The 27,074-nt window shown below is 43.6% G+C and overlaps 1 protein-coding gene across 1 annotated transcript in view; it reads right to left on the bottom strand.

Annotated features, from left to right (window-relative positions):
• ITPKA (inositol-trisphosphate 3-kinase A) overlaps positions 1-27,074 on the bottom strand; it is a 53,528-nt gene that overhangs the window by 14,008 nt on the left and 12,446 nt on the right. Inside the window, exon 2 of the mRNA XM_034769114.1 lies at positions 1,080-1,176. Coding sequence (XP_034625005.1) covers positions 1,080-1,176 — 97 coding nt within the window. The remainder of the gene's footprint in view (positions 1-1,079; positions 1,177-27,074) is intronic.

Raw genomic sequence — 27,074 nt, 5'->3', positions numbered from 1 at the left:
ACCAGTGTTACAGTTCACAGAGAACTCCTAGAATCAGAGAAGACTAGCTGCAAGTGATGGGTCAAATCCACTTCCAGAAACCCAGATACAAGGGAACTGGAGCAGATTCATGATCCCTGCTCCTTCTTCAGACAAGTGCTGACAACCACTATAATGGCTCCTCCCTCCCCCCCCCCCCCCAGATTGCTAACCACTGTGCTAGCACTTTGGGAGTAGGGAACATGTAGGAATCAATTGAAACAAGAGAGAAGCAAATCTGATGGCACCTCCTTGTATTTTGCCTTATGAATAACCTAAAACTTGACCTAGGGGCACTTCTGTTAAGTACTACAGACACCAAAGTAGACTCAAGCTGCCTGAGCAGCCCCTCGCATGCTCTCCCCACACTTGCACTGATGCACAAATGACACAGACTTGCAACACAAACATGCACACGCTGGGCTTTTCTTTCCCACCAGGTTCATTTTCCTCTTGAGGTGTTAGATTCAGACGAGGTTTTGGGATGGATTTAGAAATGCACTCATCGCCTTGGCTGAAACATACACACACGTGGAGATGAATCCTTCTTCCCACTGCAAACTCAGAGACAACCCCCAGGTAAGATTGGGAGAGGCTGCTAATGGGTGCACTGGTTAGTCGAGTGAGGAATGAGACAGCAGGAACGTTTTCCTAATCGACTGGGGAGGCAGCAGGGCTCCAATCTCCCCACCCAATCTCTTGCTGGTTCTTCCTCAATATAGATTTCCCCTGTACCACCTTGTAAGGAGTGCTTTATGTGGCCACTCCTTTCAGCCTGACCTTTCCCCAAACCTCTGCCTTGCTCTCCTCCAGTCCTAAGGTCTGACCTCGCCCACTTGAAAACAGATTCTTCTACTCTGCAGAGGCATGTGGTGTCCAGACACGGCTGGCTTTCCTTGAACTGATCCAACCACCACATTACCCCACCATGACCAGAAGTAGGAGCCTCTTCACAAAATCCCCATTCATACCAATAGAAGCTTCAGGAAGATTTGAAACCAGGCTGCTGTCTGACATCCTCCTGGTTCCAGAGCCAAAAGATTTGAAATTGCACTTCTCACCTGTATGCCCAGCCAGCTGCACCCATGAATAGCGCTTCTTGAAGGGGCTGATGACTGGCAAGTTGACCATCATTTTAATTGTATGCCATGATTTTTTCTGTAATACAGAGGAGAAAAACAATTAAACAGGGCAACCTCTGAAATGCCCCTGCACCCGTGATGTGCCAAGCAATCGGAAACGTGTGCACTCGGCTCCACTGCCCCCTGCCTGCTCCATAAGTGCCATAAATGCCCAAGGTAGAGCTGGTACTACATCCAACATGATCACCACTGAAGAGATGGATGTCAAGCCGCGTGGGCTATTCAAGATACTTGATTAACTTTAAAAATAAAGAAAAAATGCCCCTTAAAACCCTGCTGGCCATAAGAAAACAGCCCGCAGGAAATTTAAAAGTGGCACTTTGTGATGCACATGGCATAGGCCTGTAATTCCCAGCATGGGTAAACCGAGGGTATGTCTACACTGCAAAGAAAAAAAAAAAAAATCCCACACCAGTAAGTCTCAGAGCCCAGCTGACTCAAGTTCATGTAGCTTGAGCTACACAGCTAAAGCTGGCAGTGTACCGACAGGAGCCCAGGCTCTGAAACCCAGTGAGAGGGGTTGGGTCTCAGAGCCGGGGCTCCAGCCCATGTCTGAACATCTAGACTACTATTCTTAGCCCGTAGGCTGAGCCCCCTAAGCCCAAGGCAGTTGACATAGGCTCTGAGGTGCCTTGTGTGCCTTAACGTGCCTTAGAATCATAGGATTGGAAGGGACCTGAGGAGGTCATCTAATCCAACCCCCTGCTCAAAGCAGGACCTAATCCCCAACTAAATCATCCCAGCCAGGGCTTTGTCAAGCCTGACCTTAAAAACCTCTAAGGAAGGAGATTCCACCACCTTCCTAGGTAACCCGTTCCAGTGCTTCACCACCCTCCTAGTGAAAAGGTTTTTCCTAATATCCAACCTAAACCTCCCCCACTGCAACTTGAGATCATTACTCCTTGTTCTGTCATCTGGTACTACTGAGAACAGTCTAGATCCATCCTCTTTAGAACCCCCTTTCTAGGGTAACCAGACGTCCCGATAAAATCCCGATTTCTAGGCATTTGTCCCGCGTCCCGACCAATGTCCTGATATTTCGCACTCCTGTTTTTGCTTTGTTTTATTCCGCCGACGGAACTCCGCTTTTCTCTTTCTTTTTTTTCCCCCTCTGCTGGCGGGACTCCGGGACTCCTCTTTTTTTTTTTTTTTGCTCCACCGGCGGGACCCACTCCCCTCCCATGTGTCCCGATATTTTCTTCATCCCTACCCCTTTCAGGTAGTTGAAAGCAGCTATCAAATCCCCCCCCCCACTCTTCTCTTCTGCTGACTAAATAATCCCAGTTCCCTCAACCTCACCTCATAAGTCATGTGCTCCAGCCCCCTAATCATTTTTGTTGCCCTCTGCTGGACTCTTTCCAATTTTTCCACATCCTTCTTGTAGTGTGGGGCCCAAAACTGGAGGCCTCACCAATGCCGAACAGAGGGGAATGATCACGTCCCTCAATCTGCTGGCAATGCTCCTACTTATACAGCACAAAATGCCATTAGCCTTCTTGGCAACAAGGGCACACTGTTGACCCATATCCAGCTTCTCGTCCACTGTAACCGTTAGGTCCTTTTCTGAAGAACTGCTGCCTAGCTATTCGGTCCTTAGTCTGTAGCAGTGCATGGGATTCTTCCTTCCTAAGTGCAGCACTCTGCACTTTTCCTTGTTGAACCTCATCAGATTTCTTTTGGCCCAATCCTCTAATTTGTCTAAGTCCCTCTGTGTCCTGTCCCTACCATCCAGCATATCTACCACTCCTCCCAGTTTAGTGTCATCTGCAAACTTGCTGAGGGTGCAATCCACACCATCCTCCAGATGTTCAATAAAGATATTGAACAAAACCGGCCCCAGGACCAATCCTTGGGGCACTCCGCTTGATACCGGCTGCCAACTAGACATGGAGCCATTGATCACTACCCGTTGAGCCCAACGATCTAGCCAGCTTTCTATCCACCTTATAGTCCATTCATCCAGCCCGTGCCTCTAACTTGCTGGCAAGAATACTGTGGGAGACCATATCAAAAGCTTTACTATAGTCAAGGAATAACACGTCCTCTCATCATAGAAGGCAATTAGGTTAGTCAGGCATGACTTGCCCTTGGTGAATCCACACTGACTGTTCCTGATCATTTTCCTTTCCTCAAAGTGCTTCAAAATTGATTCCTTGAGGACCTGCTCCATGATTTTTCCAGGGACTGAAGTGAGGCTGACTGGCCTGTAGTTCTCTGGATCCTCCTCCTTCCCTTTTTTAAAGATGGGCACTACATTAGCCTTTTTCCAGTCATCTGGGACCTCGCCCGGTTGCCATGAGTTTTCAAAGATAATGGCCAGTGGCTCTGCAATCACATCCGCCAACTCCGTTAGCACCCTCGGATGCAGTGCATCCGGCCCCATGGATTGTGCTCGTCCAGCTTTGCTAAATAGTCCTGAACCACTTCTTTCTCCACAGAGGGCTGGTCACCTCCTCCCCATATTGTGCTGCCCAGTGCAGTAGTCTGGGAGCTGACCTTGTTCGTGAAGACAGAGGCAAAAAAAGCATTGAGTACATTAGCTTTTTCCACATCCTCTGTCACTAGGTGCCTTAACGTGCCTTGTGCGGTCGCAGTGCAGCGCTGGGAGAGTTTCGCTCTAAAAAACCCACCTCCACGAGGGGTGCAGCTCCCAGTGCTGGTGCACTGTCTATACAGGCGCTTTACAGCGCTGAAACTTGTTGCGCTCAGAGGGTGTTTTTTCACACCCGAGTGAGAAAGTTGCAGCGCTGTAAATTGCCAATGTAGACAAGCCCTAAGACTCACTGATGGGGGAGGGGAGTGGCAGGGGTTGCCGCATAGATATACCCAGACACACACCAGGTCTGCTCAAGCTAATGCCTAAAAATAGCAGTGTGGACATGGCAGCATGGGAGTCGGGCTAGCTAGCTAGCATGTTGGGCTAGCTGCCCCGAGTATGTATCCAGGGGGTTGAGCAGGATTATACTCCGGGGGCTAGTCTGAGCCACCACCCACACCACAGTGGCCACATTGCTATTTTAAAGCACTCGTTCAAGCAGAGCTAGTGCATTTCTGTCTATGTGCACTGGGAATTACACCACCCAGTGGCCGTGTAGATGTGCCACAGCGCTAGAACCACGTTTTGCATAGGATGCAGATGCTCTTGTGAGTACATATGTATTCATAATCATGCACACCTGAGAAATGGACATGGGAGGCCCAACACTGTAAGCGCCACCGACTCTCCCACAGGCCTTCAGTCTTGTCTCACAGGCCTAATCCTAACCAGCAGGTGTCATCTGCAGAGTTTCAGAGGTAGAGCTACCCTTATTTCAGTTCTGGGGTCACCAATCCCCCTCTGGCACCCACTGAAAGTAGGATATAGAACCTTTCCTAGGTTGTGGAGTTTTCTTTCTTCTCCTTCTCCCCCTCCCCCAGCCTTGTTACATTTTAACAAGACCAGTCATTGCTACTGCCACCTTGCTCTGTCACCTCTGTGCAGCTGCTCTGTTTCAATACTATAGCAGGCAGAAGGGGAAATACAGCAGCTGCTGAGAAACAACTGCTGAATGGACGCTCAAAAGAAACTAGCCTTTAAAAAGAGAAGTCAAAAAGGTCTCACCCTCTGGAACTGAAACTGAGGTGAGTAAGAATAATAATCCATCATAACACTTACACATTTACATAGCAATTTTCATCCTGAAGGATCCCAGAGTACTTTGCAAACTAGATGCACAGCAATCATTTCACCCAACACTGAAATGCAGCCACTGCAGGAGTTGGACACAGCAGCTGTTTAACAACCTATAGCAAACTATACAAAATATGCTACTCAGCCTTTTGGCTAAGATCAAGTGTGGCCTAAACTTCGGGTGTGATTTTTTTCAGATGGCTCCCAGTGACTTCAGTGGAAGCAGATTAGGTCTATGCCAAACACTTTGGAAAAATCCTATCTTTAATATCTACTGTATCCTCCATCGGGGGATTTTAGCTTACAGCTGCAGGGGAACTGATCCATCTCTAACTTCTATGATCCGAGGAAGTTAAGAATACAAAAACTGACACTGCAGAAAAAAGTCTGTAGACAGAATGTACTTCAACAGCAAAATTTAGCCTGCCCATCATTTTCCACCCAGGCTCTTTTATCTTGTTTATAATAAGGTCTTCTCTATTTATGTTGGTCAGCATGTGAATAAGAAAACACTATGGATGACTTACAAGTGCAGCAGGAAGTAGTGTTGGTGATGCAGTACATGACACACTTTCTTCAAAGGGCTTGTCTACACAGGAAAATTATACCAGTTTAAGGAAACTTATGGATTTAAACACTATAGTTATACCAGTATAACACACACACCATGGACACTCTTATTCTAGAAAAAGAGAGCCTTTTCCAGGTTAGCTTATGTTGCTTTGGTAGCAGTTTAAGCTAAGCCCCAAAAAGCCACTCTTATTCAGAATAAGTGTGTCCACACGGGGAGTTATACTGGCATAACTATAAAGATTTAACTATGCCAGTATAACTGGAAAGTTACCCACGTAGCAAGTCCTTAGTCAGTACTAAAGAAATGTTCCAGAATGATGTTAAGGGATTAGGGTGACCAGATAGCAAAAAATCGGGACGGGGTAGGGTGTAATAGGCATCTGTGTAAGATAAAGCCCTGAATCAGGACTGTCCCTATAAAATTGGGACATCTAATCACCCTAGAAAGGACATGGTGTTGCTGGAGGTGTTCTCTCTCAGAGGATACATAAAACTGAGGTCTTGGCTATTTGGGATTGTGAAAAATCCAACAGCACTTCATGCAAAAGCAGGGATGTTATCCAAACTGAAATTTAACTAGGACACTCTGGAAGTCTAAATTCCCCTGCAATTTCCAGTGGATTTCATGTTCTTCATTATTTGTCCTAAATGATTCTGTAGCATTACAGTGTTTAACAGCTACTGGACTCCCTCCCAGAGGTGGCTGCACTGCAGTGGTAGGCGAAATTCCTCTTATATACAGTTTATAAACTGCTGTGGAATCCTTCTGAATGAAAGGTACTATGTAAATGTAAAGATGTCTGATTTTCTTCTTCTTCTTCAAGTACACAATATAGTATCTTTTTCTGTAGAGTCTACTTTCTAGCTTTAGCAGATAACAGAAGCACACTCTCAAAACAGCAACTACTCTTCTGTTTCCATGAAACATGGCCAAGGTCCTCAATTACCAAACAAGCAGTCAAAATCAAAGGGCTCAGAAGACTCCCTTTGATGCAGCTTCCACAGAAATCAAGCTTTTCGATCCACCTCCGCTTTCAGTGTAGAGCTCCCCTTTTCTTACCTCATCCCCCAACGAGAAATCAGCTGTGCCCTGCACCCTTACCATATAGATCACACACTCATTTTAATGTCCAACCTCTAACATTGAATGCTGTCTGCTAACGATTCATAATACACATTGTATACAAAAATGTTGAGAAGCAGAGCTTTTCTAGGAATGCACGTCAGCTTTCAATGTACACAGCACACTCCAGTGGCTTTCTCTCCTCCTCCCTCCCACCCAGCCTGAAGCAGCAACAGTGAATGCTTGCACTGTGGGTGTGAAAGAGACACAGCGAGCCAAATTCAGCCTTAGCATCAGCAGGCATAGCTCCCATTGACTTCAACAATAACTGCACCCACTTAGACTAAGGCAGATTTTGAGCCGATGTGTTAGAGATGCTCCTGGAGTAAGCACTTGCCTTTCAATTTCTCACAGACACTGCACAGACACTTCCCTCCGAAGGAAGAGAAAACATGGCGATCAGGCCATCAAGGAAAGGACTGCTGCTCTGGCATCCAGAGCCGTCGCTGGATGTTACTAACAACAGGGGTTTCCACAGATGAACTCTCCCCTCTATCCCCCACTGGAATTTCTAGAGTCCAGCCTCACTGAAGAGTCTCTGCTGGCAAGCAATAAGGGTTGAGTGCTCTTGGAGTAGTGGTGTGAGTAGGAGGGTGAGCAGAGTGTGGGTCTGTTGTGGGAAGAATCTTTCTCACTTCTATTTCTAAAGCAGGATCTCTTCCTCTTTGTCAGTGATGGTTTTATCAGTTTTCAAAGTGCAGCTTCATGCAGCAATGGGAAAGGGGATTGTAGCAACTGCTTAACACACGTGCTCTCTCTTGCGCTATCTATGCTCCCTTATCCCTCTGTTCTTCTAGGTACCTAATCAGTATTCTATGCCACCTGTACACATCCAGAGAAGTTCCAGTTTCCCTACACCTCTATGACCTGAAAAAGGGAAAGCCTGGCTCCACTGATTCACTTTTATCTACTTCATGGGATCAATATAGCTCATCAATAAATTAAAAGCCCCCCAAAACCAACATTAGAATTGAGATCTGTGAAATTATAACCTACTCATGTAGGGGGCCTAGATAGCCCTAAGCAGAATGCATGGGAAAAATGGGGGGAGATTCCACATAAAAGTTTGCTGGTTTTTTTTCCCCTCATTTTTCAATCAATTTGAAACTTACCAACCAGATCTAGTGCCCAAGCAAGTTAGTCACAAGCAACACACAAGAGTTGGTAATTAAAGCAGTAGATCCATGATATAATTAAGTTCCACATCTTCAGCAGCCAGATCTTACCAAAACTTAGCATGGTGATAGTAAACTTTAAAAACGGGGATTTGAAAAATTAAAGAGGAAGCCAGTCAAGATGATTCTAAAGGCAAACACGAGGAAATTATAATTCTTAGACTCAGCATTGAGGCTACTGAGGAAACCCATAACAGGAGACACAGATGGTATGCAAGATAGGAAGAAGGAAGGTAAAGAGGGGGAAAATGCCATCTCATATCAGTATCAAGCATGGAGAGATCACCTCAAAAGACAGCCTTTACACACAGGACATTCCAATGACACTAAGACTGGCTAGGAGGAGAGCGGAAGAGAAATCATGAACTCCATGGAGGGTGATAACTGTGTAAGAACGAAGCTGGCAAATGGGCAGCAGTGAATTTGGGGACTCAGGGTCTAGTATAATCCTTCTCAGCTGTTCTGGATCATCTTGAGCATTCTAAGCCCTTATCAACATGAAACATAGTGCTCAAGGGAGGCACGGTAGTAGCCCTGTTCCAGAGCAGGAACCATGGAAAGCTTGCTCTATCCTGGCGCTAAAATGCACTGGCATGACATTGGCCAGATAAGACAGGGAATTACATTGCCAACCTACTCATCGCTTGGTACACACAGCCATTCTGAAGCTCTGGAGATGGACAGAACACTTCTGGCCATTGGTTCTTGCCTAGATGGCGCCCCCACAAGTGCTGCTTATGGTGGTAGGTCCATTGCTTGTGTGACCATGTTTTCTGCACAGCATCCTAGGTTCAGGATAACCCAGAATATACCGGAAGTCAGCAGGAGAAGGGATTAGGATAGAGAGAAAGCTCTGGATTTGCTTGGATATTTAAAAGGACAATGTCAAATCACTGAGTTCCCTCTCTCAATGAGTCTATACTAAAACTTTGAGAGGCAGATATACTCTGCCTCCAGGGGACAGAAGAGGAAAAACAAGATTCCCCCCCCCCCCCACACACACACACACAGTTTTGTGAAAGGCTCACATAAATGAATTCCAGTCTGACAAACACTTATGCCTGAATATAACTTTCCTCACGCAAGCAGCCTCACTGACTTAAAGGCTACACATATGCACAAGTGTTTGCAGAATCAGGCCCTATTGAAACAGTGAAAGTAACTATACAAAAGTGCTGGCTAATACACCACATAAACAAATGGAAAAAATACTCCCCACTCCCAAGATCTGTCACTTAATCTTAGGAGTTATTTGAAACTATTGTAAGTTAAAAAAATTTCAGACAAAAACGTGACCTAAATTGACAGCATTCCTTAAACTATTCATTTTTCCCATTCTCAGCAGCAAGGTGGAGGAGCACTTTTGCCAGATTTGGTCATTTTTCCCACAACAATTTTGCAAGGCTGCAGTAAACACTGATCCTTGAATCCTTTTCCCAAGAAAGCCTCAGCAGCTCTTTTTGTCTGTGATCCTGCTGCTTTTTTTCTCCCTGGAGAACTCACACTACATAATGCAAGCCTACACAAGCCCGCAAAGAGCTATTATGACAGCAAGAAACAAAAGGAAGGGGGAAGATTTTCTTTATAATCTTTTTTTAAACTTTTATAGAAAGAAAGTGAAATTAATTGCCATCCATCATCACTTATACCCTGTTCCCCTCTTTACATCATTTGGGCTGCTTGTGTAACTTTTAGGCCCTGGTCCTGCAATTAGATCCATGCAGGTGGACCTTGGTCCCACGCAGAGCCCCCCTGACCCCAACAGGGCTATGTATAGGCATAAGGGTACTCTCCTGTGGATTCAGCTGCAGGAGCAGGACCTATAATTGTTAAAAGATTACAATGTTGGTCTCAGGTTAATACTTAATAGACAAGTGTTCACATGACACAAATCACATATTGTGAAACTGGCATTGAGTGGAACCCTTGCTGGAAGTCTCTGCACTAGAAGCTAACACTTGAATGTGCATATAGGAGGCTAACCTACCTACACATCATTGGAGTTGGCCCTAGGCTTGCAAAATAATAATAATTTTTGACATTAGAAAACATAGGATAAAAGAAATTGCTCAGACCATTAACAGAAACAGCATTCTATGAGCAGGGAATGGGTAGGTAATCAGTTAATCATGATTGCATTTAGGGACTGGTGCTGTGTTTCATGTATATGCATATTATTCATACTCCAATGTCTCTTTTCTTCTTGTACTCACTTCGTCTTTCTCTTCTGCTGTTCTCATTTGTCCCTCGCTCTTTTTCCTTCATATTCATTATGGGCTAGATTCTACTACCCATATTCATTCTGGGTAATGCCTTATTCTGCAGGTAGTCCCACTGAAATCAATGGGGCTATTCATGAAGAAAGCTACTCCTCATTGTGAATAGAGTGGCAAGATCTAGCCCTGTATAATTTAGTCTTCATTAATATTTGTACTGAAAAGTATAGCTCTTTTGAACTTCCCATATTTTTTGCAGTTTTATTATATTTACTTAAGTTTTACTGTATGTACATTTCTTTATTTTAAAAAAACAGCAAAGCTAATATTTATTTTTTAGAAAAGCAAGTTTATAAACCTCAATAAAAATGATTTAACCATGTCTTAAAAAAACGAACTCCTTAACTCTTTTGAGAGCATCACTTTAGGTTATTAAAAGTGGAATCATTCTGAAATCTACTTCATTTTTCATCATTCATACTGTTTGTTTACCTTTTGCCTGTAATTCAGTTTGGATGGTGAAACTAATCTTGTCAGTTTCATTTTGCTTCTAAGCATTCTCCCTCTTTGTGGTTCTCATGTACTGTTATTAGCTTAGTGCTGCAATGTTGGACTTGCAAATGCACAAAACCTAATTATGGAGCCAAACTTATAGGGCTTTTTTTTTGCCCTTTTTTTTTTTCTCCAAGAAATTAAAACTAACCAGGTCAAATTTGGGCATTGACCATCCCACTGCATATACGTCAATCAATTAATACCTACAGTCACCCCAAAAAGGTTTCTAGAGAAACCCACTGGGACTAGATAGTTGCCAAGTCCAGGCAGGCACTAATCTAATTTAAATAAACTGCAACTATATCTGCCTACTTATGAGTGACCATGACCAATTCACTGCAGCATTATGAGAGCTGGTCATAAAGATTCTGATTAAATAATTTTTTCATTGGAATTTGCCAATTTGTCAAAAATGAAACGTTCCATAGAGACAGTTCAATTTCAACAAAGTTCCTCTAGATTCCAGGCAGGATTCTAATGGTTTCCTGCCAGCTTACCCACCCAGCTCCTTGCCTGCTGGGGAGCCTGGGTTTCCACAGTCCATGGCTCCAGGACAGCTGACCAGGTAGACTGCCTCAGAGCCTGGCTCCACCCCCTTTTGAAATATGGAAATCCGTCACATAGCAGTTTCTCTACCCAATTCTAGTATAACAACAATGAATTTGTAATACCGAGGGAGATAGCCTCTGTGTTCTTTCAATCTTGGGCTTACCCACATTACTTGTCATTCCACACCCAAGGGGTCACCTTCTCCTGCAAGGCACTTGTTTGCTCCATTTCAAGTTTCCCTACCCTGCCCTGCCAAGGGACCATCTTCTGCTGGGTAAGAAGAAAAACTATTCAATGTAATTGCTAGTTCTTTCTTGGTAGTCCTGAACAGATTCTATATAACTCTTTGTCAACTTTCATCCTAAATTCAGCCCTACCTCCCTCCTCCCCCAAAGATTGCTCACCACCTTTTGCAAATATCTCTTTGTAAATCCCATCTCATCTGCTGTACAAAGATGTTTCTGCAATGTTCATAGTCATCCCAGTTACGATGAGGACAGGGGAAAAGTGAGAAAGAAAGGCACTGAGCTTGTCCCTGAATCAAACCCACAGAGACAGACTGTATTGACAAAGTGCTGTCCAGCTGCAGTCATGCAAGTAGCAAATCCTACACATTTGCTTAATCCTGCTACACATTTGTCTGTGGCTTGTGCACTTGCACACAAGAAAGAAATGCAGCGGAAAGAAATGTAGCCACCTCTGGTTATGAAAGAATTATGCTTATTAGATATTTTTTCCCTCAATAGGTACAGACCAGTTAAGTAAGGTGGCAAGTTTGCGAGGTCAGATTTTAGGCCCTGGAACAGTTTTAATATACCAGATATAATGAGTAAGATTTTGATCTTCCTTTGCAACTGAACTTTCTCAGATATACAGAAACAAGTTAAAACGTTCTCCTCACAGCCTATTAAGATTCCAGGACTTTGTCCTTTATTGCCCAAATCAAAAGTGTTTATAAATTAGGGCTCTCTCTATCCTCTGAGAACTGGAGATACCCGCAGGACTAATGTACACAATGAGGCAGAAATGGAGAAAAGGGATTGGGGACAATGGGGCTCTGACCCTTCTCACATACTTGCTGGAAGGCAGCATTGCTACTCCACATTTAGGGGAAAATGGATATGAAAGTGGCTCCCACAGAAGTCAATAGGGGGCCTGGGTGAGGAAGTGAGGAGTACAGTTTGGCCCACAGCTGAAGAGCGTAATGTCCAAAACAAGAAACAAGCCTGCAGACACAATCTAGGGCACGGTTTTTTTCTGATCTCAGCAGCCAGTTTCCCCATTTTGGCCCCTTATTAAAAGATTGCGCATCCAGGGTTGAGGAGCTAGTAGCTGCCAAGTACACTGCCCACTTGTTTGAATCAAATATGAATTACAGATTTTGAGACAAAAATCTTTATGCGAAGGAGTAAGTCAATAACAGGAGTGCCACCAGGGCAAGCTCTGACAAGAGAATGTGAACAAACATGCACACAGCTCTTAAAACTCAAGGCTGCAAGCACAGCAATTGAACCAGTTCCCGAGCCAGGGCAGGGCTCTTCCCACAAATAACTTATGTTATTACCACAGCTTGCTCCTTCCCCTCACTGTGAAAGAGAGAAGAATAAGAAAGAGGGATCTGGTACACAAAAGAGAAGAGGATTATTCCTCAGCAACCCTTCCAGTTGAGCCTGTTTGACACCAGACAACGAGGTAGGTAGGCCTAGATTCAAAGCTTAGTCTACTATGCTGACTTCATCTGCCTAGTCAGGCACAGAGCCCTACAACAGAATATCTACTGGAATTTGGGGGTTGCAGCCGTAGATAATGGGCCACATCCTGAGCTGTCATATGTCACTATAGCTCCATTGACTTCAATGGAGCTAGGCCAATTTACACCTAGCTGAAGATCAGGCCTAGTAACTGCAGCCCACTTTCTGCCATTGGATCAATGCTGCCCCAAGAGTGATTGGCACTGACCAGAGAGGAAGTAAAGTCAGGATGGCTGGATGATGCACTGATTCAAGCATATCACTGAGCAACCTCTGCAAGTGGGACTCCTTTGGAGCCCTAACCCCACTGAGATCAACCCCCCCCCCCCCCGTGGAATCCCCAAGGGAGAGACAGCAATGTCAACACTGCCTGCCTTCCAACTGAGTGAATACCCCTGTGGTGCAGGGGTGCCAGCTGCAGCAGGGAGATTTAATCTACACCTCCCCTTGCCAACATGGCTGATTTTAGCACAAACCTAAGGAAGAATGGATGGCATAGGGGAAAAAAAAAAGTGTGTGTATTATAGGGGCATCTTCCTGATCCGTGTCGCTAATCAGACCACTAAGCAAAAAGTGTTACTACAACTCAACTTCACTCTCTCTCTCTCTCTCCCCCCTACCACCCAACTTATGAAGATATTAACAGACTGCACCCAACCCTTGATGCTTCCGGTTTCTGCACTCAGCCATGGCTGAGGGACACAGATGCTCACACATGCTTCGGCAGGTGTATCCTCTGTCTGCCGGGTTCTGATTTCCTGTTTGTACCATAGTCAGGACAGGCTGGCTAGTCCTTCAGAGTGATGAGAAATATTCAGTGATATAAGCCAAAACAAAACAAAAACAAAAAAACCTTGCAAGACACAAACCTCAGGTCCCCACATTTTCCCCTCCTCCATGACTCATAGTGCATTACTTAGCACAGTGCATGACCCCTTTCATGTGCTGCTCTTAAGAATGCTTGGCAAATCTGCAGAACACTCACAGTGAATACGGGAAGCAGGACCTTCAGGAAAGAAAAACTGGGCGATACGAGGGGGAGAGGAATTGATGTTTAGCATGGGGCAGCGTTCTTAAGAGCACGTTATCTCCGTTCCCAGCACACACCTGGATTCATTCCATGATTCCAGATGCACTTTCCCTCTCCACACCACAGAGATAGTAGAGCAGAGGCCCTGCTTGCTATTTGGTAATTCTGGAACACTACCTGCTCCCTGAACAGGCCCTAGGGGTAAAAATTTATGAATCTTAAAATTAAATAATTCAGCAAATAGATCATTAAAATTTCTGGATGCATGTGTGGCATACAAATAAAACTGACAGGTTTTGACCACCTTCTCCTCCAAAGAATTACTTCAAAACCACCAATTTAATTCACCCCACCATTACCCTCCTCAAATAATAAATGACATGATGGTCAGCAAACTAGAGTACTGTTGGTCCAACAGGGAAGCAAGCTCCAGAGCTGATGGCCCTTCGTCATGTCTCTAGTCCCCCAGAGGACAAACCTGGGGACTGTTGGCACAAGCACAGGAGTTTATCTCAACGGTGCATGGGGAGAGAGCTGGACTCTGAAGTATCTTCTGAATACCTGGGGCAGACATCTTTGTCACACCCTCAAAATGCTTCCTTTTACCTATCATCACCACCTTCAAACTGTCTGATGTGACTATTTCACCCAGGAACTGGGAAAGCAAAGAAACTGCACTGTTCAGGTCCAAAGAAAAACACAGAGCTAAGTGCCTTTCAGCCCAACACCTCCCACTGTCTCCCAAAGTGTCATCATGTCTATGTTGAAGAGGCGGGGTGGCAGAATGGGATCCTATGGCATCCAAGATGAGAGCCCTCAAGGAGCTACCTTCATTGTCTAATCACTACATTATAAATGGACAGATAGATGTGCCATTTCCCAGCATCATGATCCAGGGCCCCTCATAAGGAAAGAACAGAGCAAGACACCATCCACCATTACCAGTGCAAAAGGACAGTCAACAATACCTCATGAAATAGAGGCCACTGACTGATCTAAAAGCAATCAACATGGACACTTGATTTCTGCCCATCACTAGTAATAGTCTTCACTACAGTGGCACAGCTATGGAGCTGCGTCTGTGCTGCTAAAGCACCGTAGACGCTGCCTACATTGATGGAAAGGGTTTTTCCATCCATGTAGTTAACCCACCTCTCCAAGAGGAGGTAGTTAGGTTGATGGAAGAATTCTTCTGTCGACCTTGCCACATCTACACAGAGAGTTAGGTTGACCTAAGTCACAGAGGTTGTGAAATTTTTCACAGCCTTGAGCACTAGCTAGGTCGAGCTAATTTTTAAGTGTAAACCAGGCCTAAGTGTTCCTTAGCAAGTAAAACCACAGTCTCCATATCAAACCCAGGCCAAAAGCCAAGGAAGTCAAAGGACATTATATGGTATCAAAGCTACTTAGTCACAAAATTTTCTTTCAGATTCATCACCAGATATATTAAAGACAGTGTAATAATTTGCAATATTGTTAGACAATTGTTAGCCAGAGTGTTAGAAAGAGAATATTTCTTCAGCTGGGGCCAACAGTTGCTCATTTGAGGAAAGCTGATACTTTCCACTCCCATAGGAAGGCACAAGCAGCCTCTACCAACAGTCCCAGTACTTCACCACCACCACCACAACACTCTGCTTTAACACTCTGTAAAAGGCATCAGTCCAGTTGTAGTGGCAGGATGGGCCTCTCCCATACCCCCCAGAATCTCAGCAGAACTGAATAAAATTGATCCAGAGAAGCCCTCTCCTAACATGGTCCTGTGATGGTCAATCCTGAAGGAAATGACTGATAATATACAAGATGATAATGGAAAATTCCTCACAGCCGGATACGAATTGACTCACTTTCAGGGCAGAGGCAGTCAAGATTTAACCAGGCTGTCCACCATCTGGAACAGTTTTGCTGGTAAACTGAACATCATTTAGCAGATGGCAAATAAAATCTTTCCTATGCTTTAAAATAGTTATAGCACAAGACTTCTGAGGTTGCCACACTGACACAGAAAATGTCTTAACTTTATAACTTCTGCTGTGCGCTATGTACATCATCTGTCACAGATCATCTAATGCCACAGTAACGCAAGAGGTAAGGATGTTTAGGAGAGGTGATGTTGATAGTCAAGAACAAAATATCATAATGTCCTTATAGGCCACCAAAAGAATGGACCCCAGCTATGTAGCATAATCCCTTAGTGATGTCTGAAATCCAAACAGATCCATCATTCTCCGTGGGCAGACCAATGTAATAGGTCCAACAGCCAACACAACCAAGAGTGGTCAGGGTGAAATGAATCATATGCAATGTAAAATATAAATGTACTTACTACAAAATGCCAGCGTTGGCTCTGCATAACGGTCAAAGATATGGTGCACGGGCAATGAGCCAGGAAAGATCCTCAAGAGGCATTAATTTGCCCAGGGGTGTGCACATGGCAGGGGAAGAGGGTGTGCTCTACATCATTCATTAGGACAGTGCAGATAGTTAGCCCCGCTCTGCCAGCTAGTGTAGAGCTGGGGGCTAAATCATGGTTCTGCCCCTTTGGGCCACCCTGTGGGTGATTTGCTTACCATGAAGAAATCTGTAGTTAAGGTAGAATGTTAATGAAAAGTGAGGAAATTCCCAAATCTTAATACTGCCCAGTTATCCTTGAACATACTTCCTCCATCTGCCACTCAGATACATGCCACATACCAACATTATCAAAGATTTCAAGCCAATATGATCTCATCAGCTGCTTATGGGCCAGAGACATTTGCCTTCTCAACCCTATGAGCATGGACCAGAAACCACATATTTCGTATGTTAACTGTACCGCAGACTGCCTCCATCCATCCTCCTGCAATGAGCACTGACCACAATGTAGTTCAACTGCCCCATACTGACATACACACTAGCTAATCACTACCATGTTCACCCAGACACACGAGCCATAAATACATATAGTACCATACATACTCTCCCAATACCTGTCTGAGTTCTCAGGGCAGGGGACATGTGGGTTATAACATCATGCGATGAAAGACTACAGTGTTATAATTCATGTATGTAATAGGAAAGGAGGGGAAGGATGACAGCAGAGTTAGAGCTACGATAGGAACCTTAACTGTAATATTCCTAACATTTATATCATTGGTTTGTTTTGATAACTTTAATGTTCTAAAATGTTGTAAATAAAATAAATGAATGATCCATTTACAATCTTAACTCTCTCCAAGCAAGGTTTGTCTGTAAATTAGCATTTAAAAAAATAATTGTAAATATGTGAATCGTTCATGGATAGGTGCATCTTCAAAAAATCTAAATACATAAATAGAGATTTTTTTCTTCCCCAGCACAATAAATAAACTCCACTAATGAGTGTCCAATAGTTACTGCAGGGGACCAGAAGTCAGGATTTATGGGTTTTAGTCAGTGCTCTGCCACTGACTCACTGTGTCACCTTGGACTAGTCATATATTCTCTCTGCACTCCAGTTTCCCCAATTAGGGAGAAGACTACCTATTTCACAGGGGTACTGAAAGGGCTGATTCATTAGTGCTTGTAAAGCATTTTGAGACCTTCAGATAGAAGCCAGTGTATAGTGTAAGCACAAAGTGTTATTCAAATCTAAAAAAAAACGCTGTGAAAGGGGCTGATCAAACATGCAGATAGTAGTAACAGTTCTGCTGCTGCTGTGCCAATCTACCACAAGGCAAAGTCCAATATTCCATCTCACTTCTCCGCCTTTGCGTCCTCCAAACCAACACCCCACACCCCCCTGAAAGGTTACAAACAGTTAGTGTTTCATCTAATATGTACTCTAGTGTATAGATAGGGCCCAGCCTATGGAAAGGAATGCAACTGTCAACATACCATGACATCGTTACTAAAGGGGTGTGGTATTTACCTACAGGAAAGCCACATCCTTAAGCAATTGCTTTGCTTAATAACCCACCACTTTAAGGTCGTCATTGTGTGAGTGTTCCAAACCACTGTATTAAAAGCAGGGAGGATAAAAATCAATGATTTTTTTTAAAAATCAGTTTTTTTATTTAAATCAGATTTTTTTGATAAAATGCTTTTTGAGGAAAAAAAACCTATCTAAAGATTGTTTTAATTAAGATACATTATAGCTCAAAAATATCTCATCATGGAATAGGGATTATAGTATGAGACAATATATTCTATAGTATGAGACAATATATTCATGTAATGTTTAAAAAAAGTTTTGTAAATGAGTTCCAATAGTTCATGGATTAGGGACCCAATTTTATGGGGTTCCAGGGGCTTCTGTACAGATTATTTAGGTTAATCTTTCTATCTACCCAATGGGACTCAGTGCTCAGTCTAGAAGATACCATCAGAGATGCTTAGTTTTGCAGTTCTCAAACTGTGGATTTGTTTCTCCAGAGATAACATGCTTGTTAACAGCAAAAATGTTTTAAAATAAGTAATATATAGAGGTGAGAAATAACAGACCTCAACCCTTCTGTCTCTTTGCAAATTTGTGTACACAGAGTCAATCCTTTACCTCTCTCTAAAAGTGCAAAGTTTCAAAAAGTTCAATGAATAGAAGATTGTTGAGAGCAGAATAGATCTGGGACAAGTAGAAGAAGTCTGGAGATAATGTGAGAAGAGAGGGACAGGCAGTAGAAACAAAAGTGGAACTGTTTGAGCAGCATATTCCAGAAGTCTTGAGGTCTTTCTGAGTGTAGCCTTCATTGAGATCTACCATACCATTCTCTCACTAGAAGGGAAAACCTATAATGGCAGCAGGCCGTAAAAGAGACCCAGTTTGGGAATAACAACCATTCAAGAAATATATGTTTGCTGATGAGGTTTTAAAGAATGTCACACCAGTGAACTGGTGGAAGTCACTTAAGCACTTGGATTCAGAGACTGTTGAAGTGATAATCTCACTTTTAACAGCAGTAGCGTCTTCTGTCAGTGTAGAAAGAATATTTTCTTCCTTTGGACTAATTCATTCCAAATTGAGAAATCTTTTGGAACCTGAAAAAGCAGGAAAGCTTGTTTTTCTTTTCCAGATTATGAACAAACAGGAAAATGAAGGTGAAGATGACTGACTTAACTGCAGAAGTCAATATTTTAAGTTTCTCATGTTGACCTGGCTAACATAGTCAATTTAATTTTTGTTTTGTTTTTTAAAAATATTTCATTTAACTATTTTAGCTGAACAATTTTAACAAAAACAAACCTGATTTTAAAAAATCTGAATGTTTAACTAAATTCAAAAATTCATATGCTTCTTTTGTTAAAATATTGTATATTTGCTGTTGAAGAAAAAAATTCTGGACTTTTTTTAGTTTTGTTTTAGTTAAATAAAACAATTTAAATGTCTGTCTGGTGATGTTCTCCTTCTAATACAGCATGGCAAGAAAATCCTCCAAATATTAATGATTAGCCTGTTGAATTGGAGATAGTTCACCTCCCAATGACTTCATAAATATCTGCTTCAATTACCTTTGGTAAATGAAATAACCAAACAATCATTCATTTTCTGATATAGCTGTAAAACTAACCTGAAAAGTTTTCAAAATAAATTACTTTAAAAATGTATCATGTGTACCTTCTAAAAATGAAACCTACATTTATCTCTGAGTTGTGAAGAATATGTATTAAGGTTATAACAACCAACAAGAATGCACTTGTATGTACAAATTCATGATTAAATCGAGTCTTCCTGACTAGTGATTTAAAGCAAATCCACCCTGATTAAAAGGGATTTATATTACTTACTCATACAGTAATTTTTGGTTTTATATCAGAGCCGGGCAAGCAAGTCTGCTGACTCCAGTCAGGAGCTGGGCTTCATGGCTTGAGCATCACAAAGAGCAGGACAGCCGAAACTGAATGAGTATGGAGAATTACCTTAGAAGACAGCAGTTCTTCCAGGTCAGCAAGTAAGGGTGTATGTAGACCAGGCCTGAATGTCTGTGTATAGCTGCAGACCTGATCCAGAAGTCTGTCAGCAACACACCAGTCACACTCTGGCTTCCACCAACCTAGGTTACCGCTTGCAGAGTGACCCCAACACATTCCCAGGCCTGATTTTTCCCAAAAACACTGTCCAGACCTCTCCTGCACAGTCCAGATATTAAGATTCATTGCCAATGTAAGGAGTCAATATCACTGCTCTACAGCCAAAATGCTTCTGAAATAAATGTAGTCAAACTTTACTAATTCTGGGTCATTGAGAACGAAAATGATGCTTAAAAATTGTTGATTGGCTCTAGTTTTCAAGATATGCTGTTGGGTCAGTATATACGACCCTTGACTTGGGAATGGCGGACGATAAGTGAGTTATAAAGGGAAGGGATCTCAATTTAAACCAGAAATGACTAAAATACATCTTTGACTGGATCTATGAATAAATCTATGACTGGGTTTGGACAGTACTTGATTTTTAGGCAAAACAATGAATGATGCAATCTGAAGCTGGTATTGCGTCATACATGATAGGAATTGCATCATGTTATTCCTAGAAGTTATGGATGATGCAACCATAACGAAGCTTACATTACTCTGCTGAACAAATTGCCCTATATCAGCTCTAGAAATCATACAGTGTCGTGCTCTCTTATTCGTCAGTGTTTGATTTTGCAAAGGGACACATTTCTGTTTAGCCAAAGTGAGCAGAGATGCCTCGTACTTGTGTGAACAGTGCAGATAACTTCTGCATCACAAAAGCACAGTATAACTACTATGGTTAAGAAAGCCTATCCCCTTTATTTTGGCTGCAAAATTGGAGATCAGGACAAGAGGTGGGCCCCACACATATGCTGCAATACTTGTGCAACAAATCTTCGCCAGTGGTTGAACAGGAAAAGGAAATCTATGCCTTTTGCAGCCCCAGTGATTTGGAGAGAGCCAACAGATCATACCAGCAATTGTTACGTCTGCATGGTGCCTCCAGTTGGGAAAGGTGTGTCAAAGAAGAAAAAGTGGACTGTGCATTATCCAAACATTCCATCAGCTATACGCCCAGTACCCCACGGAGAAGGGCTGCCGGTTCCTGATGCACCAGAATCATTCTCACTTGAGTCAGACGAGGAAGAGGAAGAAGATGAAACTTCTGGTCCTGAACCATCAATGTCACAGGACCCACATTTTCTCCCATCCTCCTCCTCTGAACCATACCTCATAACACAAGGTGAACTGAATGACCTTGTCAGGGATTTGGAACTACCCAAGAGTAAGGCAGAGCTGTTGGGCTCCAGACTACAGCAGTGGAATCTCCTGGCAGGTGATGTTAGGGTTTCCATGTTCTGTGACCATCAAAAGGATCTTGTCCCATTCTTCCTCATGGAAGGTGATCTTGTAGCCTGCAACAACATCCATGGTGTGATGGCAGCCCTCAACATCATTCATGATCCAGATGAGTGGAGACTGTTCATTGATTCATCGAAGACGAGTCTTAAAGCTGTTTTACTCCATAATGGCAATGTTTTGCCATCAATTCCAGTTGGTCATGCAGTCCATATGAAGGAAACCTATGACAACATGAAACAACTTTTGAGGTGCATAAACTATGACCAACATCAATGGCAGCTTTGTGGCGATTTGAAGGTTGTTGCTCTCTTGCTTGGTCTGCAGACTGGATACACAAAGTACTGCTGTTTCTCTGCGAATGGGATAGTCATGCAAGAGATTCCCACTACATCAAGAAAGACTGGCCACTCCGACAGTCATTGGAGCCTGGGAGGAAAACTGTTCAGCATCCATCACTTGTTGAATCAAGGAAGATTTTGTTACCACCCTTACACATCAAGCTGGGTCTGATGAAGAACTTTGTCAAGGCCATTGACAAAACACAAGCAGCTTTCAATTACCTCTGTGGAAAATTTCCAAGGTTAAATGAAGCTAAGATAAAGGAAGGTGTCTTTGTTGGTCCTCAGATTCGTGAACTTCTTCGAGAGGATGCATTTGACCATGCACTGCATGGCAAGGAAAAGATGGCATGGAAAGCCTTCCAGTTAGTGGCAATAAATTTTCTCGGAAACAACAAGGCAGACAACTACAGGTTGTTGGTGGAAAACCTCCTCAAGGCATACAAAAGCCTTGGTTGCAACATGTCACTAAAGATCCATTTTTTGCACTCTCATCTAGATTTTTTTCCACCGAACTGCGGAGCAGTGAGTGACGAGCACGGCGAGCGATTTCACCAGGACATTGCAACAATGGAGAAACGCTGTCAGGGCAAATGGAGCCCATCAATGCTTGCAGACTATTGCTGGACAGTGACAAGAGATGCTCCATTTAATGAATACAAGAGACAAGCCAAGAAGCGAGTAGACACTGAATAGGACTAAACTATGTACATGATAGTTTTTGCCTTTTGTTTCATAATAAATTTTATTTATATAACCCTTTTGCTGATTTTTAAAGTGTAACATAAACAGGAAAGGTGAAATAGTATCATGTAAAGCAACCATAAACACATGAAAAGACCTAGGTTTACAATTAAAACTCTACTATCTACACAATATACATAGACATAAAATGTAAAAACTTAAATATCTTAGAAACAGTAGCCAGTTGTTTTAATTGTCATATTTGAATTCAGCACATCAAAATACATAATAAATAGCACATTCTATCTCTGAAGCAGACGACTTCTCAAAAATTGTAGATCAGTGTATTCAAAGTTTGTTATTTTAACTGGAGCTATGCAAAAATTCAGTTTAAACACAGCACTGGATTGGCTTAGATTAAAGGTAAAACAAGTTTATTAACAAAAGAAGATAGGATTTTAAGTGAATTCAAGTATGAGAAAGTTAGAAACCATTACAAGAAATAAAAATGAAAACATGCATCCAAAAGTCTAAAACTTAAACAAGTTTTCGTTCAAGCTTTCTTTAAGTTCGCCTTTCTCATCCAGTCTTCCAGGAAGATGGTAACTGACCCTTTCCTTGGTCAGGATCTCTCCCAAAGGCCCGAAGGTGCTGGTCTCTGTCTTCTTAGGTGAAAGAGAGCACTTAGGGTTGTCTGCCCCCCCCCTTTTTTTTTTTAATATAATCTAGGAACCTCTGAAGTGGATTCTTCTGAGGGTTACTCTTCAACACCAAGTTTATTCAAGCAGTACAGAAGGTGACATGGAGTCTGTTGGTGAAGGAGGCTCCATGCTCTCTCTCCTCACCTGTGTTTGCTGAAATGCAAATTTGCTTTCTCTCCTGCTATATCCTCCTCCTGCTGTCTTGTGGACCCTATTTACTACTTATACATAAACTGAGGTAAAACATACATTCCTAAACAAAGGAATGTGCGTTAACAACTTTTGCCTAGGCAGGGCTGTGTGGATTTGAACATGTGCTAAGATCATCATATGGGGGATTTCATACCTTTGCATATAATGTTGCTACATACATTTCACCATGATGTTACTGGCCAGCAAGTTATTAGCATTCAAATGATATCTCAACAAGGCATATTTTGTATAAAGCTTATTACAATGGTGCGTAGGGTGTGAATACAGGGGAGCTTTTGCTCACATACCCCCAAGGCAGTGTTGGGTCTGTTAGTGAAACAGTGTAGGAAATATAGAGGATAGAAGGATTCCCCTCTTGCCCCAGGACCACTATGGTCAGGGTTATGTTCTGTTAATGGACTAACATAAGAAAGAGAGAGGCTGAATTCCCCTCCTAGCCTCGGGCAAATCAGGGGTTATTTAAAATGTTCCCTTCCAGACAATAGCCTTGATGTAAGGGGTTAATTCAGACCTGACGTAAGTGGCTGTGAGTCAGCTGAAGTCAAAGAAATCACACCTGCTTGCATCAGACTTGAAACTGACCCAGAGTGTCTAGGTTTCCAAGATATGGTGGGTGTGTATGCTGCTGTTGGTGTGTTGCGATCAGTAGTACTTTCTCTGCCCTCTAGGTAAACAAAGGGTTTTACCATCAAGATCCTGGGGATCCCTCACCTTTTACAAACACAAATGTCAATTGCAAATTATTAAGAAAATCTGTTTACCCTGCTAAGAAAGTAAACACATGCAGCTTACACGTGGTTACTACTACCTGTCATTCTGTATCTCACCCTTGCAATAAAACAGAGACACAAAAACACACTTTACTACCATGGGTTCCTGGCAGCAGATCTGCAAGCCAAACTTAGTCTGCCTTGCAGAACCATACAAGCTAGTTGACTAAAAATTTGGAATGAGCAGCAGCCTCCATGCCAGACTGGAAACAGACAGCAGAATCCAACAATGACCAACAACAATACTCCAAAGCACAGCAGCTGAGGATAGGGAAAGTAAGGCAACATATAAAATGTCACCGCAGATGGATTATGGTTCATGGTGCATGCAGGGAATGAGCAGCTCACCCAGGCTACTTCACAAGCCAAGATTGAATTTGCTGCCCTGTCTGTATCATTTTTCTTACTTAGTGCAACATACAAAGAAAATAATTTGCTTGACTTCATTCATTCCATGCCATCCCACCTCCTACCTACCCACCCCACCCCCTGGCTCCTCTCAGACAGAATTGCTAAGTCTGGTCTCACAATTTGAGGGCTCAACGCAAGATTGGGAACACAGTGCTTAAATATTTCTGTGATAAGTGGGGAATAAATTCTAGACAGAGGCTGAAGGAAGAGTCAGGGAGAAAGAAGGAAAACTAGATCAAGAATTACTTCCCACTCCAGTCTCGCTGCCAAACTGGGAGAAAAATGTATCATCTGACCCTACAGCGGGAGACTGGGCCCAGGTGGGACTTGGCAAGCCAGTGCAGGATCACTGGGATCCTAAAAGTATGTGGCTTTCTCCAGTCTCTGGTCCCCTGGTTGGAGGGGGAAAGTCAGGCCTTCCCCCTTTGGTCCTGCCATGATTCTTGTGGAATCAAGTCATGAGTTGCTGAGGCTGGCATAGGCCCCTAAAGCACAGGGCCCCACACAGTCATTTGCATTGCCTGTGCCTAAAATCCACCCTGATTGATAGGCCCGAGAGATCCTCACAGACAGGCTCTCTGAAAGCATTTATAAAAGGTTTTATTATCTTGTCTGCAGAGTCCTGCTGGGACATCCCAGCGCCTGGGGTAACAGCCAGGAGAGGGCACAAGGGCGCCAGCGATTTCTTCCTCCAGGGTCCTCTCCTGCAGGTTTTACCACAGGAAGGGATGATCTGGCCCTAAGCAAGGACTACAAGGAGTTAGTCATTTAATGTAATTTTATTAATCTGTTTGGATTTGTACAAAGAAGGTAAAAGAGGTGTTTATTCCTGGACTTCAGGTGCCCTTACCAAATAGCGAACAACCAAAGTGGATCAATTACAAATCCAGCATACCTGATGCCCAGCAGTTTGCATTGTAGTAAGCTGACAATTGGGGAGGTTGCCTCATTTCTGCAGACTAAAGTCTCCTCTGAAGAGAGCTGACCCATTGTGGAACCAGTATCTGTTTCCTTCCAGGACTTGTGTGGCTTGAAAAAGCTGGGAGTCAGAATCATACTGGATCAGAAGCCCCTGGTAGGCAATGCTTATCATGAATACAAAATTCAGGTCAAGTGCACGCCCATTTACCCCAGCCAAGCCCCATGAATGTCAGGATTTCTATTAGCAAACAGCTAATCTGCATGCACAGATTCTGTTTGCTCACCCAAATTCTGTCCTTTCCATCTTCATCGGATACATGAGTGCACAGCTGTGGGGACAAATTCTGAGGCCATTTGTCAATATTTACCCTATCTTTCACCATCACAGTATCGAACATGCATAAAGCCAGATCATCCCTGGCCCTTGGATGGATGCAGTGAGGAAGGCACAAGGAACCTTCCTGCCCCTACATGTCTTATTCACATGGGGACTGCACCCTGTGTGTTCCCCCTCCCCCAGGAGTGCTGACACCCCAAAAGGAAAGGAGCAAGAAAGTGGTAAGTAAGTCCATGCCAATTTCCCCAGGCACCAGCCCAGGAAGCTGTCTGACTGTCTTAGGAGCAGGGTGCACCATCCAAAAGCAGGGGTAGTCAATAGGCAGACCACGGGCCAAATCTGAACCACCAGATGCTTTTGAACGGATCCCAAAATCTTTTTATTTACCTTTTTTCCCCCCCCTCTGGAATCTGGACATTGACTATACCTTGACCAAGAAATTTGGACCTTGACAAAAAAATAATTGACTACCTCTGATCCAAAAGGATGTACTGGGGAATGACACGGCCTCTTTGAGCCCCCTGTGAGCCTCTGAATTCCAGGACCCCAAGGTTAGCTGTGCTCAAGTGACTAACCTTGGAATCCCCATAAACTTTGGAACCTGCTTACTTTACTGATAGCTATTGCTGTTGAAGGTCAGTCAGAACATGCAGGGCACATTGGCATCTATTTGAAATGTGAAAGTGTATCAAAGGTTTTTCTGTGAGTGGGATAAAGCAGGATGTGCACCTGGCTTTAGCTTTATGTTGCATTTGAGCTTCAGGCTGATCTGACTGATCTCTGCATCTAAATCAAATATGGGCAAACTACGGCCTGGGGGCCGCATCCGGCCCTTCAGACATTTTAATCTGACCCACGAGCTCCTGCCGGGGAGCGGGGTCTGGTGCTTGCCCCGCTCCATGCATGCCGTGGCTCCGTGTGGCTCCTGGAAGCAGCAGCATGTCACCTCCAGCTCCTATGCATAGGGGCAGCCTGGGGGCTCCACACGCTGCCCCTACCCCAAGCGCCGCCCACACAGCTCCCATTGGCTGGCAACCATGAGCCAGAGGGGGGCATGCCGCTGCTTCCAGGAGCTGCTTGAGGTAAGCACGCCCGGAGCCTGCACCCCGACCCCCTCCAACGCCCCAACCCCCTGCCCAGCCCTGAAACTGCACCCTGAACTCCTCATTTCTGGCCCCACCCCCGAGCCCCACCCCCAACCATAGCCCTCACCCCCTCCCGCACCCCAGCCTCCAATTTTGAGAGCATTCATGGCCCACCATACAATTTCCATACCCAGATGTGGCACTCAGGCCAAAAAGTTTGCTCACCCCGATCTAAATGAATAATGCTACTAGTAACACTGGACACATACACAGGGATTTATATCTTTCCTAGGGTTTGGAAGAAGTGCCAGAAATGTGGATCCAGATCTGAACTGCTCCAAAGTTTGAGAAGGTTCAGATCCATTGTTCCAGGTCCAATTGATCTCAGAGAGTCTGGGCTGAGACCCACAAAGTCTAGATCCCAATCCAGGAGTTGTGTCCCTAACCATCTTGGCTAATCACCACACAGTTTACTGTGTGACTTGCCCAAGGCACAGAGTTAGTCAATGAAAGCTTTTATTAAAGAGCTTTCCTTAATTA

Source organism: Trachemys scripta, chromosome 4 (genome assembly GCF_013100865.1).
Source record: "Trachemys scripta elegans isolate TJP31775 chromosome 4, CAS_Tse_1.0, whole genome shotgun sequence".
Lineage (NCBI taxonomy): Eukaryota > Metazoa > Chordata > Testudines > Emydidae > Trachemys > Trachemys scripta.
Note: the sequence above shows the minus strand (reverse complement) of the source record. Positions and strands in the feature narration are given on the sequence as shown.